Source organism: Schistocerca nitens, chromosome 5 (assembly GCF_023898315.1).
Source record: "Schistocerca nitens isolate TAMUIC-IGC-003100 chromosome 5, iqSchNite1.1, whole genome shotgun sequence".
NCBI lineage: Eukaryota > Metazoa > Arthropoda > Insecta > Orthoptera > Acrididae > Schistocerca > Schistocerca nitens.
Window position 1 is genome coordinate 692,749,758 of NC_064618.1, and position 15,311 is coordinate 692,765,068.

At 42.9% G+C, this 15,311-nt stretch overlaps 1 protein-coding gene across 3 annotated transcripts in view; it reads left to right on the forward strand.

Annotated features, from left to right (window-relative positions):
* LOC126259161 (uncharacterized) overlaps positions 1-15,311 on the forward strand; it is a 659,794-nt gene that overhangs the window by 540,473 nt on the left and 104,010 nt on the right. For all 3 annotated transcript variants that reach the window (XM_049955714.1, XM_049955715.1, XM_049955716.1), the window contains one exon: positions 1,064-1,942. In XM_049955714.1, the coding sequence (XP_049811671.1) occupies positions 1,064-1,942 (879 nt within the window). The remainder of the gene's footprint in view (positions 1-1,063; positions 1,943-15,311) is intronic.

The following is a 15,311-nucleotide window of genomic DNA, read 5'->3' on the forward strand; positions in this document are numbered from 1 at the left end:
AGACCTCACACCACTGGACTTTTTCCTGTAGGGATTCTTCAAGGTTCCAGTTCACCCAAGTGGACATGAACCACCTAGAAATGAAGAGGAATTAATGGGTCACATTCAACATGCCACAAATCACGTCAGGGCAATGCCAGGAATCTTTGAAAGAGTTCGACAAAACACCATTTGACATTACCAAGCTTGTGGCATGTCAGAGGGTTGCCAGTTCGAGCACCTGCTATAAGTAAACAATGTCCTAGCTACAAAAAAGGCCCTTTTCAGGACTGACACAATTTGTACGGTTTTGTTCCCGTTATGCCTTATCGTGAAACTACAATGGATGTGTCGGGACCCTGGCTGATTCACCCCCAGGGTAGAAGGCTAGCATCCTACCACTGAGCATGTCGGCCGCCTTGGATACATTGCAATCGCCTGCAGGCAAAGCATTCATGGTCATGAGTTGTCCAGAGCATCTAGCAACAGTGCGGTCCCGTGGCCAATTGGAGCTCATGGTACCAAGTTTCCGTAGTTTAAAAATTGCGTGTTGTCGATGTACACAACATTTGTAAGTTTGGCTCCTACTGGCTTCAGCTATCTAGGGTTAAAATTTCGTGACACACTTTTTCTCTACCCTGTATATACTAGGTCCTTTTACACTGATTGCCATATACCAGTTATAATTATAGCATCATTAGGTGAGTGTTACTTCAAGTCCATAATTTAGCAACCTAAGTTATGGACATACATGCGATGCAAGAAATAGCTTGGAAAAGAGATGGCGAAAGTAAAAAAACTGTATTCTACACTACTGTCATTTTATAATAATACCACACAAGTCCAGGTATTTATGGTACCTGTAAATAAAATGTTCTAATTTCATGCCTCTTTTAAAGCAAGAGGCTTTCCAATGTACAAACTCTGTGAAGTTTTTAAAGTGTGACATGGTGGTGAGAATATCTTACCTTGCTCAGCTGTCACATTTCTGCTGCAGAGATGATTTGGCAGATATATACATCGCAGTATTTCATTGTCACATAGCAGAAGCATTTTGCTTATTGTATTTGTATTGTCTTTCCAGGAGGATGGAGCGGAACTCCTTCCACTGCCTGCAGTCATACCTGCAGCTGCTGACATGCAACTGTATGCAGCGCCTGCTCGTCGGCGTCACTCTGTGCCACTCAGTGCTCCTCAGCCACCACCAGTATCACGGACCGTTATCCGGCGGGAAAGCCTCCCTCCCCCTCCTCCACCACGTAGCCCTCGAAGGAGAGGCTCCCCCCTACCACCTCCATCAGTTTCACCTCTTTCACCTGCTGTCAGCCCGCAACTGCTGGATGAGCCATCACTATCACCACCACTTTCATCTAGCAGTAGTAGTGGTGCGGGAGCAAATCAGCCACCCCCAGCAGACCACAGTGCTGAGAACTTGCTACCAGAACCAAGCATTGCTAGTATTACAACCAGCACTGAGGCTAGCCGACTGTCGTCTGTCCTTCGAGGTTCTGTGCCATCTTCCTCAGGAATGAGAGGTGCAACTGCTACATTAACACGTCAGCAAACCTTTCCCCCTCTGCAACCTTATGTGAGGGCACGCTACTCATCTGCAGCATCGGCATCGGCAGCAGCAGAACTGTCAGAGGCCGCATCGGACTCCTCTGATCCACCAGCATCACCGCCACGACGTGCATCTCTCGCAGCACCACTTCGAGAACGCTCACATCAGCCACAACAGCACTGCAAACGTGAACAATCTGACTGTGCTAGTGTTGGTTCATTTTCTGGCTATAGTCACACAGATGGCAGTGCTCCAGCAAAGCTGCCAAAACTGAGTCCACCTCCACAGTCTCAGTCACCAACTGAGCCTGCATCTGACTCAAAAGGTGGCCTGTGGGAAAAGGAAAACGTTGATCCTGATGAAATATGTCGGTCTGCAGCTCTGCGAAGGAATGGTGCACAGGTATCTATTGGCCAAATTTTCACTTTTTCCGCTTTCTGATTTCTGACTCGCACCAATTTAAGTGACTCCTACACTCCTATACATGTAAATATTCTTCAGTAGTATTGTTACTAGATCTGAATTTTCTTCTGTCTTTACAGCATATTCCACTAGCACTGCATTAAGCTATTTCTCCATTATATTCAATTAGCTGCTGCTCCTCACGTGCATGAAACTGTATGCAAAAATTAATATACAGGATTTGTAGCTGATTTTTAAATTGTATAGACATGGAGGTTAAGTTCACATAAGATATTTGTTATTTATGGAATGGTACAGATCTTGACTACCGAGTAAATGTGGTTGCATGTTAGTGTTGTTCATGTGTTTTATTATTAACTGTATATTTCCATAAATAAAGATCTGTAGCGTCAGCCACTAACCATCGAGTGTACATCTATAATCGGAGGCTCAAGGATGCAACAGCTTTGTTATGTAAACACTCTTATTGGTTGGCGTTGTCGGCGCGCCAGCGGGACGCATGCTGCTAGAGTGACTACAGCACGCGTCTGGGATAACGTCCCGCTGGCCACTGCAAGAACTCTTAAGTCCTTATCTAAGGTCAATGTCCACGCACAGTATATAAGCTAGCGCTCACTCGCACTACTCTCAGTCTGTGTCTTGCTGCTGCACAGGCAACTGCATTGAACGCCGACAACATGCCCTACAGGAGGTATCGTCGTACCCGCACAACAGTCTACAAAACCATTGAAAATATTTAACTTACAACAACATCAGGAGACAAGAAAAATTGCATTCCAGTGAAGAGTGTTGCAGCCCCCCTCTCCCCATGGGTGACTGATGCTGGACGTTCATGCAGTTGGGTCAGTTTATGTTTGTTGTCAGTTAAACTGAAATGTTCCAAACAACTTCAGATGTACTTCAGGTCAGCTAAAACACATTTCCATTTCAGTTTTTCACAGTTACGATAATTAACATTCTGTATGGTACATAGACAAAAGTATGTATACACTATTGGTAAATAATAATCTTGATTACATTTGAAAAACATCTTGGCAAGTGGTTATCCACAGCATTTGCAGCCCCCCCCCCTCCCCCCTTTTCTCTCCTGGGGCTAAGCACTGGTACACAGTACCAGCACCTTTTTTCTTAAGTTCTAAAAACTGTCCAATTTATTTAAAGAAGAATGTACAGAGTGACAATTATTCAACTATATGAAATAAAATTGTCATAACTTCTCATTGGTTTGCGTTTGGACGTTCAAACTGCATGGTTGGCCGTGGAGCATGACGGGAATTTGTAAGTGCATGTGTGGTTTGGCTTAGCGACGAAGCCCACTTTCAATTGGATGGATTCATCAGTAGACAAAATTGGTGCATTTGGGAGACTGCGAATCTATATTTCGTAATTGAGAAGTCTCCCCCCCCCCCTCCCCCTCCTCCCCCCATGGGTGACTGATGGTGTGCAATGTTCAGTCATGGAATAATCAGTGTGACATTCCTTGATGGTATGGTGACTACCGAATGGTATGTGGAGGTTTTGGAAGATGATTTCATCCCCATTATCCAAAGTGACTCCGATTTTGACAAGATGTGGTTCATGCAAGACAGAGCTTGACCCTATTGAGCTTGACCCTATTGAAGCAGGAGAATGTTTGATGTCCTGGAGGAGCACTTGGGGGACTGCATTCTGGCTCTGGGGTACCCACAGGCCACTACCATGGGCCTTGATTGGCTACCATGTTCTCTGGATCTGAACACATGCGACTCCTGTTTGTGGAGCTGTATTAAAGACAAGGTGTACAGCAATAACTCCAAAAGCATTGCTGAGCTGTGAAAACAACCATCCAGTAGGACAATGACAGCATCGATGTTCTGACACTTCAGCAGCTCTTGCAGAATTTCGCTATTCGTCTGCTCCTCATCATTGCCAATTATGGCAGCTACATCTAACATGTTGTAACCTAAATCCGAATATCTGTAGTGACGTTTACATCTTGAATAAAGTTTGTGCACACACACCATGGTTTGTAACTAATTTACATTTTTCATATAGTTCAGTAATTGTCACCCTGTATTATAAATATCCTGAGAGATGGCACTATCTTTGCAAATGAAATTACCACTTTTATTTATTATAAGATAACACCATACATTTTTGTGTCATATGTTGGTATCGGAAACAGAAGTTCTGCTCAGTTCACTTGTGTATCAGTATTTCATCTACATCTACATCCATACTCCGCAAGCCACCTGACGGTGTGTGGCGGAGGGTACCCTGAGTACCTCTATCGGTTCTCCCTTCTATTCCAGTCTCGTATTGTTTGTGGAAAGAAGGATTGTCAGTATGCTTCTGTGTGGGCTCTAATCTCTCTGATTTTATCCTCATGGCCTCTTCGTGAGATATACGTAGGAGGGAGCAATATACTGCTTGACTCTTCGGTGAAGGTAGTTCTCGAAACTTTAACAAAAGCCCATACCGAGCTACTGAGCATCTCTCCTGCAGAGTCTTGCACTGGAGTTTATCTATCATCTCCCTAACGCTTTCACGATTACTAAATGATCCTGTAACGAAGTGCGCTGCTCTCTGTTGGATCTTCTCTATCTCTTCTATCAACCCTATCTGGTACGGACCCACACTGCTGAGCAGTATTCAAGCAGTGGGCAAACAAGCGTACTGTAACCTACTTCCTTTGTTTTCGGATTGCATTTCATTAGGACTCTTCCAATGAATCTCAGTCTGGCATCTGCTTTGCCGACGATGAACTTTATATGATCATTCCATTTTAAATCACTCCTAATGCGTACTCCCAGATAATTTATGGAATTAACTGCTTCCAGTTACTGACCTGCTATTTTGTAGCTAAATGATAAGGGATCTATGGTTCTATGTATTTGCAGCACATTACACTTGTCTACATTGAGATTGAATTGCCATTCCCTGCACCATGCGTCAATTCGCTGCAGATCCTCCTGCATTTCAGTACAATTTTCCATTGTTACAACCTCTCGATACACCACAGTATCATCTGCAAAAAGCCTCAGTGAACTTCCGATGTCATCCACAAGGTCATTTATGTATATTGTGAATAGCAACAGTCCTACGACACTCCCCTGCAGCACACCTGAAATCACTCTTACTTCGGAAGACTTCTCTCCATTGAGAATGACATGCTGTGTTCTGTTATCTAGGAACTCTTCAATCCAGTCCATATGCTCTTACTTTGTTCATTAAACGACTGTGGGGAACTATATCGAACGCCTTGCGGAAGTCAAGAAACACGGCATCTACCTGCAAACCCGTGTCTATGGCCCTCTGAGTCTCATGGATGAATAGAACGAGCTGGGTTTCACACGACCGTATTTTTCAAAACCCATGCTGATTCCTACAGAGTAGATTTCTAGTCTCCAGAAAAGTCATTATACTTTAACATAATACGTGTTCCAAAATTCTACAACTGATCGACGTTAGAGATATAGGTCTATAGTTCTGCACATCTGTTCGACGTCCCTTCTTGAAAACAGGGATGACCTGTGCCCTTTTCCAATCCTTTGGAATGCTACGGTCTTCTAGAGACCCACGGTACACCACTGCAAGAAGGGGGGGGCAAGTTTCTTCGCGTAATCTGTGTAAAATCGAACTGGTATCCCATCAGGTCCAGCGGCCTTTCCTCTTTTGAGCGATTGTGATTGTTTCTCTATCCCTCTGTCATCTATTTCGATATCTATCATTTTGTCATCTGTGTGACAATCTAGAGAAGGAACTACAGTGCAGTCTTCCTCTGGGAAACAGCTTTGGAAAAAGACACTTAGTATTTCGGCCTTTAGTCTGTCATTCTCTGTTTCAGTACCATTTTGGTCACAGAGTGTCTGGACATTTTGTTTTGATCCACCTAGCGCTTTGACATAAGACCAAAATTTCTTAGGATGTTTTGCCAAGTCAGTACATAGAACTTTACTTTCGAATTCATTGAACGCCTCTCGCATAGCCCTCCTCACACTACATTTTGCTTCACGTAATTTTTGTTTGTTTGCAAGGCTTTGGCTATGTTTATGTTTGCTGTGAATTTCCCTTTGCTTCCGCAGCAGTTTTCTAACTCGGTTGTTGTACCACGGTGGCTCTTTTCCATCTCTTACGATCTTGCTTGGCACATACTCATCTAACGCATATTGTACGATCGTTTTGAACTTTGTCCACTGATCCTCAACACTATCTGTACTTAAGACAAATTTTTGTGTTGAGCCATCAGGTACTCTGTAATCTGCTTTTTGTCACTTTTGCTAAACAGAAAAATCTTCCTACCTTTTTTAATATTTCTACTTACAGCTGAAATCATCGATGCAGTAACCGCTTTATGATCGCTGATTCCCTGTTCCGCATTAACTGTTTCAAATAGTTCGGGTCTGTTTGTCACCAGAATGTCTAATATGTTATCACCACGAGTCGGTTCTCTGTTTAACTGCTCAAGGTAGTTTTCAGATAAAGCACTTAAAAAAATTTCACTGGATTCTTTGTCCCTGCCACCCGTAATGAACGTTTGAGTCTCCCAGTCTATATCCAGCAAATTAAAATCTCCACCGAGAACTATAACATGGTGGGGAAATCTACTCGAAATATTTTCCGTATTATCCTTCAGGTGTTCAGCCACAACAGCTGCTGAGCCAGGGGGCCTATAGAGACATCCAATTACCATGTCTGAGCCTGCTTTAACCGTGACCTTCACCCAAATTATTTCACATTTTGGATCTCCGTCAATTTCCTTCGATACTATTGCACTTCTTATCGCTATAAACACGCCTCCCCCTTCACTGTCCAATCTGTCTCTGTGGTATACATTCCAATCTGAGTTTAGGATTTCATTACTGTTTATGTCTGGTTTCAGCCAACTTTCTGTCCCTAGTACTATATGGGCGTTGTGACCGTTTATTAATGAGAACAGTTCTGGGACCTTTCTATAGATGCTCCTGCAGTTTACTATTAGCACATTAATATTGTTATTCCCTGTTGCATTTTGCGTACTCCTACCTTGCCGTGTCTCAGGAGGCGTCTTTTCGGGCGTAGGGAGGGAATTCTTTAACCTAAAAAACCCCCATGTGCACTCCACACGTACTCCGCTACCCTTGTAGCCGCTTCCGGCGTGTAGTGCACACCTGACCTATTCAGGGGGACCCTACATTTCTCCACCCGATAGCGGAGGTCGAGAAATTTGCACCCCAGATCTCCGCAGAATCGTCTGAGCCTCTGGTTTAAGCCTTCCACTCGGCTCCAAACCAGAGGACCACGATCGGTTCTGGGAACGATACTACAAATAGTTAGCTCTGATTCCACCCCGCGAGTGAGGCTTTCCGCCTTCACCAATTCCGCCAACCCAGACGGCAGGAGTCATTGGTGCCGACATGAGCAACAATTTGCAGTCGGGTGCACCCAGTGCTCTCTATCGCCGCCGGCAGGGCCTCCTCCACATCTCGGATGAGATCCCCCGGCAAGCAGACAGAGTGAACACTGGCCTTCTTCCCCGACCTTTCCGCTATTTCCCTAAGGGGCTCCATCACCCGCCTAATGTTGGAGCTCCCAGAACTAATAAACCCCTCCCCCGTGTGCCTGCTCGGACTTTGCTGAAGGAGTGGCCACATGTCCACTCACAGGCAGAGTGGGCGATGCCACATGGCCAGCCTCCACATTTACCCTCCGCTTCGTGCGCCGCGAACGCCGCTGAACCCGCCACTCTCCTTGGGGAGAGGGTGGCCCAACCACGCCCGGTACTCGCGAAGATGTCTCGACAGCAGGGACAGTGGGTGAAGCATGTAACACCTGGGGTGTACCATGTGACGCACCAGACTCCCCACTGCCGCTACACTCCGAGGCAGCAGCCTGAAGACGGCTGACCGCAGCCTTCAACACGTTCAGCTGTTCGTGAACAGTGGCCAGCTCCTCCTGCATCCGTACACAGCAGTCACACATCCTATCCATCCTAAGAAATCAATTTACTGTAGAGAGTTAATCAACTTTTAACTAGACTGCTAATTCGCTAATGGCGGCTGATTGTTGACTAAACTGTGGTTGCTAGCCACGTCTTGTAGAAAACAATGAAAATCGCACTACCTGTCTCTGGACTGTATTGAAAACAAACACTAGCACTACTGGAACTATGGTTGACTAAAGGGACTCTCTCTGACTGTATTCAAAACAAACACAAAATCTATGGAACACTATTACTAGCACTCGACAATTAAAGCTTCCTAAAAGCAAAAACACATGGAAGAAGAAGTGACAAGTAAGAAAAATACAGTTAATATTTAAATTAAGGTAGCTCACTGCACAGCAGATGTGAAGCGGACGGCAGTTACGACGTCATTAATCTACACACAAGCTAAATTCTGGTTTTGACTAGCCTGAATGTTGGACACTATTGTAGAAAAATGACTTTTGCAAGAGAAACGTGTGTCTGTATGTCAAGAATAAAATTTGTACTGTAAATTGTACTGTGAAGTCAGAAGTCTGACCCTCAATACACAGATGAGAATGAAAATTTCAGTGGCATGGCAAATTGAAAAATCATTCATTCTAGAGAGTCCTGGAAACAACAGTTAATGTCAGTGAGAAAAAAAATATGATCACAAGGAAAGAGTGGGGCACAAAGCATGCTAAAAAATAGCATCTGAAGGAAGAAATGAAACATTGTTTTTCTTAAATACTTTGTCTCATAATAAAGAAGTAATAGAACATTTTTTTCAAACCATATTTAAAGTTGTGAAGAAAAGCTTATTGTTTAACAACTCCTAAGATGAAATAAATTTACAGGAACTTAATGGCATGGACATGGGATACATTCTCCCTTCTACAAATGCATCCATTAACTTTGTGAGCCACATTACAAATTAAATCATAAAACCATTTATACACAAATACAGTGCCAGCCAAGAACGTGACACACAAAGGTTTTAGATTCCAAGTATTGGCCAGAAAATTCTTGGAAGCATGATATTTGGTGAATCCAAAATAAGGAAGTGAGCTAAAAAAGAAGAAGGGGTGGTGGGGGAGGGGAAAAGGGGGGGGAGAGAGAGAGAGAGAGAGAGAGAGAGAGAGAGAGAGAGAGAGAGAGAGAGAGAGCACTGGTTAGCCAATAAATGTATACTTACAAGCCAATAGAGTTGTTAGCCATTACTTGCCTTTAAGAGGCAAAATTCCAGTACTGCCGATACACTTTTAAGAGTGGAAAAAACTAATCCTGGCTTTAACAACTGTTGGTCTGTTCCTCTCTAAGGAAAGAGGGCTACATCAGGATGTATAATTCAGATTGCGGGTCGAGAGGGACATAGCTATTTCTGTCCATGCCTGATGCAAAAGCATAAACTGTAAACATAGCAGTAGTTTATTGTAAGCTGCACTCTAAATATATACCAATAGAGAAGCTCAGACTGTCCAGAAGTAAAGCAAGGCCATTGTAATCACAGCAATATCATGACAGGCAGCTGACTTCATATAGCCTGTCACAGTAGATTGATGACTGCCCAGCTGCCCTAGCTCCATCTGAGGCGCACAGCCTGTATGACACACTGGTTCTGTCCCTTGTTGCCAGAGGTGGCAGTTGTAATAGTGAGCAGTAGCATCTCCGAGTAATTATCGATACCTACTGCAGGTGGAGATACTAAATCATCTCAGTTAACACTATTTTGCAGCAACTTTAAACTTTTTATTTGTAAACAAATTTACTTTTATTTTAGAAAGGGTATCATTTTCCAGGTGGAATGTTACTAATATTTTAATAACAGTCCAGGTGGAAAGTATTGTCCTTTCTAAAATGTTACAGGACTGTATGTGAGGGAAGTTACAAATTATATGTTAATGTTTTTCTGGAGTTTCTAAAATTATGTCCGGCCTACCTCTTAATGACCTACTGTTGATTTATAAATTTATTCTCTGCTTCAGCTGCATCTATGTCAATCATTACTTGTAATTGTGAATGACCAATTTCACCTGTCATTCATTACCAACTTAAAATAAATATGATAATATTGTTCCACGCATGAGAAATTATCTTTCTTAGCAGTTTGCAAATTGCTTTTGCATTATTTTTCCTCCAGTTTTAATAGTTTCTATTGTAGCAACATTATCTCCCAGAGACTTTCATTTCTTCATATCTGAAATGCTTTGTCCTTTGGTTTAATTTCCAAAAGTCATAATTACATAATTTCCCTGTCTTTTTGTCTCTTGAACTATACAAACATGCAAAAAAATCTTGACATTCTTGAACATTTTTTGCCTGCTGTTAGTTCCTACACCATATTAACTAATACAATGTAGGAAAATTTCAGAGTTGCATAAGTTCAGTAGCTTACACTGCCTGTTGGAAAACTGAACAAATGTCTAGCATATAACATTCCTACATTTATTTTTTTCTCAAATGCAGATCACAGCGTATTACATCTTAAAGTGGGAAGATAATTGCATTTGTGAACCATAGAATGTGTCAACTTCTAATAGATCAGTTAACCAATAAACTACTTCTCCATTTCCCAATGTTTCTCATCACAGTCCGCAGTTGCATAAAGAGTAGGAAATACTTTCCTCAAATGTGGTATTTTTCAAACTGACTAAATGAGGAAAAGTACTGTTCATGCTCTCAGTTCACTGATGTTTCCCTTCAGATGGGAAGACAGCTGTACTATATTGGAGCAGTTCAATTACACCTTCAGTAGTTTTATTCTTAAAGAATGGACCAAAATTTATTGAAATGGTGTATGTAATTTATAAGGATATACAGTGGAGGAGAATCTTCATAAGTTCATTGTCTAGGAGTTTTATTTTTGAATCAGTAATTCACAGATGCTGCTATTGGAGCACAAAAAGGGTGAATATGCTCCTTTTTAAAAGACTCTGTCTCAAATGTGGAGTACCAGCTGCCTCAACACCTTCAAAATGTTTTTCAAAAATTTTTGCGTGCTAACATATTCATGCTCTTTTTAATATACAACTTCTCTCTCACTCCTGTTAAGCTCCCCTCATTGTAACTCGCTCACACCCACTACACCATCACTGCAAGTTGCTCTCACCCATCCACTCCCACTTACCCATTTAAAACTCATATTAACAGAATCTTCCGTCGGTTCTTGGTAGAACAACATTATAGCAAACTGGTGCTTTTCATTTATTATCATTTAAAACTCATTCAGCCCATCTCGTCGTCATTATCTCTTTGTGTCTTTCTACCTGTTACTGTCTGCTGTCTCACAGCAACAGTCTCCTTTGTTTTGTCTTATTACTACTGTATCCTCTCACTGTCAATTTCTCCCTCTTACTGTTTTGTCAGCTATGTTCCATGTTCCACTGCCACTGTGTCCCTCACATTGACAGGACGGTGTAGTGTAGTGGTTAGAACACTGCAACTCGCATTCAGGAGGACAATGGTTCAAACCTGCATCCAGCCATCCTGATTAAGATTTTCTGTGATTTCCCTAAATCACTTAAGGCAAATGCCAGGATGGTCCCTTAAAAGTGCATGGCCACTTCCCTTTTCCAGCCTTTCCTAATCTGAGCTTGTGCTACGTCTCTAATGGTATCATTGTTGATGGTATGCTAAACACTAATATCTATCTCTCTCTCTCTCTCTCTCTCTCTCTCTCTCTCTCTCTCTCTCTCTCTCTCTCTCTCTCTCTCTCCCCCCCTCCCCCTCCCCCCTCCCTCCCCTCACACTGATATTGTACCCTTTGCTCTTTCTATACCATAACTACTGTCTAATATTGTCCAGTATTTATTACTTTTCCGTCTCTTTCCCACTCCCACTGTCTGTTTTTCTCTTGGCATAAAAAAATGTGAATGTTTGCTTGTCAAAACTTTTGGGAAATATTTTAAGGGCACTCAGGAAGGTAGAATGAGGCAGCTTATCCCACTTCTCAGACAGAGACAAACAGGAGCATATTCGCTTTTGTCTGCTCTGATAGGAGCATTTTTCCATCGGCTTTCCTTACTACAAAAGGACATGCCACTCGTATGAAAAGAACTTTATGGATCAGTAAAATTTTGATAGTTTGCTTTTGTAAAATTGAAGTAACACAAACCAAATTTTACACCTCAGACCAGATTTTACTTGCACAAAAATTGTGCATATACCTCAGTACTAAAACATTGTCAGCATTGTGGGCTTTACTAGATGAAGCTTATTGTCTGTCACTTACAACCACTCATCCTCCCACTGGCGCAAGACTCTGGAGCTCAACAGTGATGTTACAGCATGCAGTGCATGGCAAACTGAAACACTTGAGGATCATGACATGCCCCCTTGGCTACAAGAGCTGCCTCTTTGTTCCCCACAATTCCAATGTGCCCTGGTACCCAGCAGAGAGATACTTCCTTTCCCAGTCATTGTAGTTGGAGGAGGGAATCCTGTATAGTCTGGACTACTTCATCTACTGGGTACAAATGTTTCAGAGAGTGAAGGGCACTCAGAGAATAGGTACAGACAAGAAATTTAGCACTGGAGGAAGGTCTTATTTGCTCCAGTGCCCGCGAGATCGCATATAATTCTTCATCAAAGACAGTAAAGTCTTGAGGCAAAAGCAATCAGACCTTGAGGACGCAATCTGGCAAAACAACAGATCAACCAACAGTCCTCCCATTTCAACCTGTCCATAAGAACAGCTACATAGTTGTGGTGCTAAGATAAAATTTCAGAACATACCTGTACTAAAAAAGGATCAGGAGTGCAATCTCTCCTGTACTCAATCAAATCTAAAATTACTCTGGGCCTCTCCAGTAACCAGGGCAGCAGATGTTTACCCTGGATTTGGGGTCGTACATACTCAGTACTGAGTGTCACTAACACATGTTGCACGCAAATCCCAAACAGCATTATGGCTCATGGACAATTGTAGCAAAGACATTCCAGAGTAAGATGAGCAACAGTTTGGTGTGCAGGTGAGTTCAGAGCTGCAAGGAACTTAAATGCCTGATGCACCATGAGTAGCTGCTGCTGGTTGATAAGTGGCTGTTCCCTTCCTCAGCACAGAGGCTGGGTATCGGACTGGTCCTATAAGCACCCATGGCCAACCAAATACCTTTATGGTGGACAGCATCAATGATCCTCAAATAAGAAGACCTTATCGACCCATACATCATGCACCCACAATCCAGCCGTGAATGCAAAAAAGCCCTGTAAAACTGGAAGAGATGTGCCATGTCCACTCCCCAAGACCTGTGGCTAACGTGCTTTATGGTGTTCAATGCCTTGAGAGATCTGGCTTTCAGGTCTCTCAGTGTTGAAACCACAACAATTTTGAGTGAAAAATGAGGCACAGAAACCTCACTGTGTCTCTAAAATGTAGGCTGGTGTCCCTCATATGCAATTCAGTTAAATTAAAAATATGATGAGAATGATTAAAACACACACACACACACACACACACACACACACACACACACACACACACACAATTATCTACAGAAAACTGAAAACCTGTCTTTGGAGCTTGCTCTTCTAACCTCCATACTGTAACTTGCAACTTAAGAGTTGCTGTTGCAACACTGTGGAAGGAACAGAAAACTGCAAAATCATCCACAGATGTGCAGTTTGCTGGACTCCTTACTGCAGAGATGATACTGTTTATGGATGGCAGTAGCAGAGAGGATAACACTTCAACCACTGCCCCCCGAGGAACACGTTCCCCCTGCTCAAACAGGTCTGACAACACATCACCAACTTGAGTCTTAAAAAACTGCTGACATAGGAAAGACCATAAGGTGATGGGGAGGTGGCCATGAAAGCCCCATTGGTGCAATTCCACGAGAGTACAGTGTCTACAAGTGGTGTCATATGTCTTACTGATATTAAAGAAGATGCCAATACACTGATGTTTACACAGCAAAGACTGCTGAATAGCTGCCTCTAGGGGGGTCAGGTTGTCACAGTAGACCAAAACCTCCAGAATCCACACTAAGAGTGGCTAAGGAGTTGCCTGGTTTCTAACAACCAGATCAGATGTCAGTTAACCATTCACTCAAGGGTCTTTTCTACACAGCTCATTAAGGTGATACTTTTTATAACTACTGGAATATATGCAGCCCTTTCCTGGTTTGAGGAGAGGTATCAAAATTGCCTCCTTCAACAACTGGAGGAAGTTGCCTGTCTGGAATATGAGACTAAAACATTTGAGGTGGACGTCCTATGATGCCGCTAGCAAATGTCTAAGCAAGCAGTACCAGATTTGGTTGCAACTGGATGAAGTGTCACGAATCTCAGAAAGGGCCGATTTGAGCTCCCACAGCGAAAAAGGGGAGTTGTAGGCTTCAGACCTGTTGGATCTGGAATCCAACTTCCCTCTCTCTATAGTCACATGGTAGTAACAAAATGCTGGATCCTGGTTTGCAATGGCAGTAGTTTTTGCAATGTGCTCGGCCAGGTGTTGTTTGTAGACACTCCCGTTTCAGTACTGCTGCTACCAGTAAATGAATGCGTTTATGGAAATCCTCCAGATGGCTTCCCATACTTTTTCAGAGGAAGTGGAATGGTTGATGGAGTTCACATACACTTGCTGTCATCTTTTGTTATGCTCCTTAAGGATGCCTCAAGTCTTGGCCCTTGTGACTAAGAAGGTCCTGAGGTTGTCTGCTGCTGATCAGGATTTAAAAAGTTAAAAAGTTGAAGAGCTGCACTCTTGCTGTGGATTGCTAAATGAACTCATCAATCCCCCAAGGTACAGGCCACATCCTAAGCTAATGTGAAGACTGTGGCATGGATAAGTCAGTGTCATGATTAATAGCATAAGTGATGTGGTGCACCCATTCCTGGTTGCTGTCATAGTGTTCAAAAACAGCCAACTGGCTGGATACAGTAGGTGGATCCATAGTGGGAAGCGGTCTCTGGAATGAAGGTCATTAGTTGCTTCCCACTGTGTTGAGTCTGCAAAAGCTGGAGAGCAGAAAGAGAGGTTGATGGCTGAGGATGACCCAGTGTTGTTGTTGTAGTGGTCTTCAGTCCAAAGACTGATTTGATGCAGCTCTCCATGCCACCCTATCCTGTGCATGCCTCTTCATCTCCGAGTACCTATTGCAACCTACAATCTTCTGAATCTGCTTAGTGTATTCATCTCTTGGTCTCCCTTTATGAATTTTATTCTCCATGCTTCCCTTGAATACTAAATTCAGGATCCCTTGATGCCTCAGAACATGTCCTACCAGCTGATCCCTTCTTGTAGCCAAGTTGTGCCACAAATTCTTCTTCTCCCCAGTTCTATTCAGTACCTTCAGTAATTATGTGACTTACCAATCTAATCTTCATAATTCTTCTTTAGCACCACATTTTGAAAACTTCTATTTTCTTCTTGTCTACACTGTTTATTGTCCTTGCTTCACTTCCATACATGGCTACACTCCA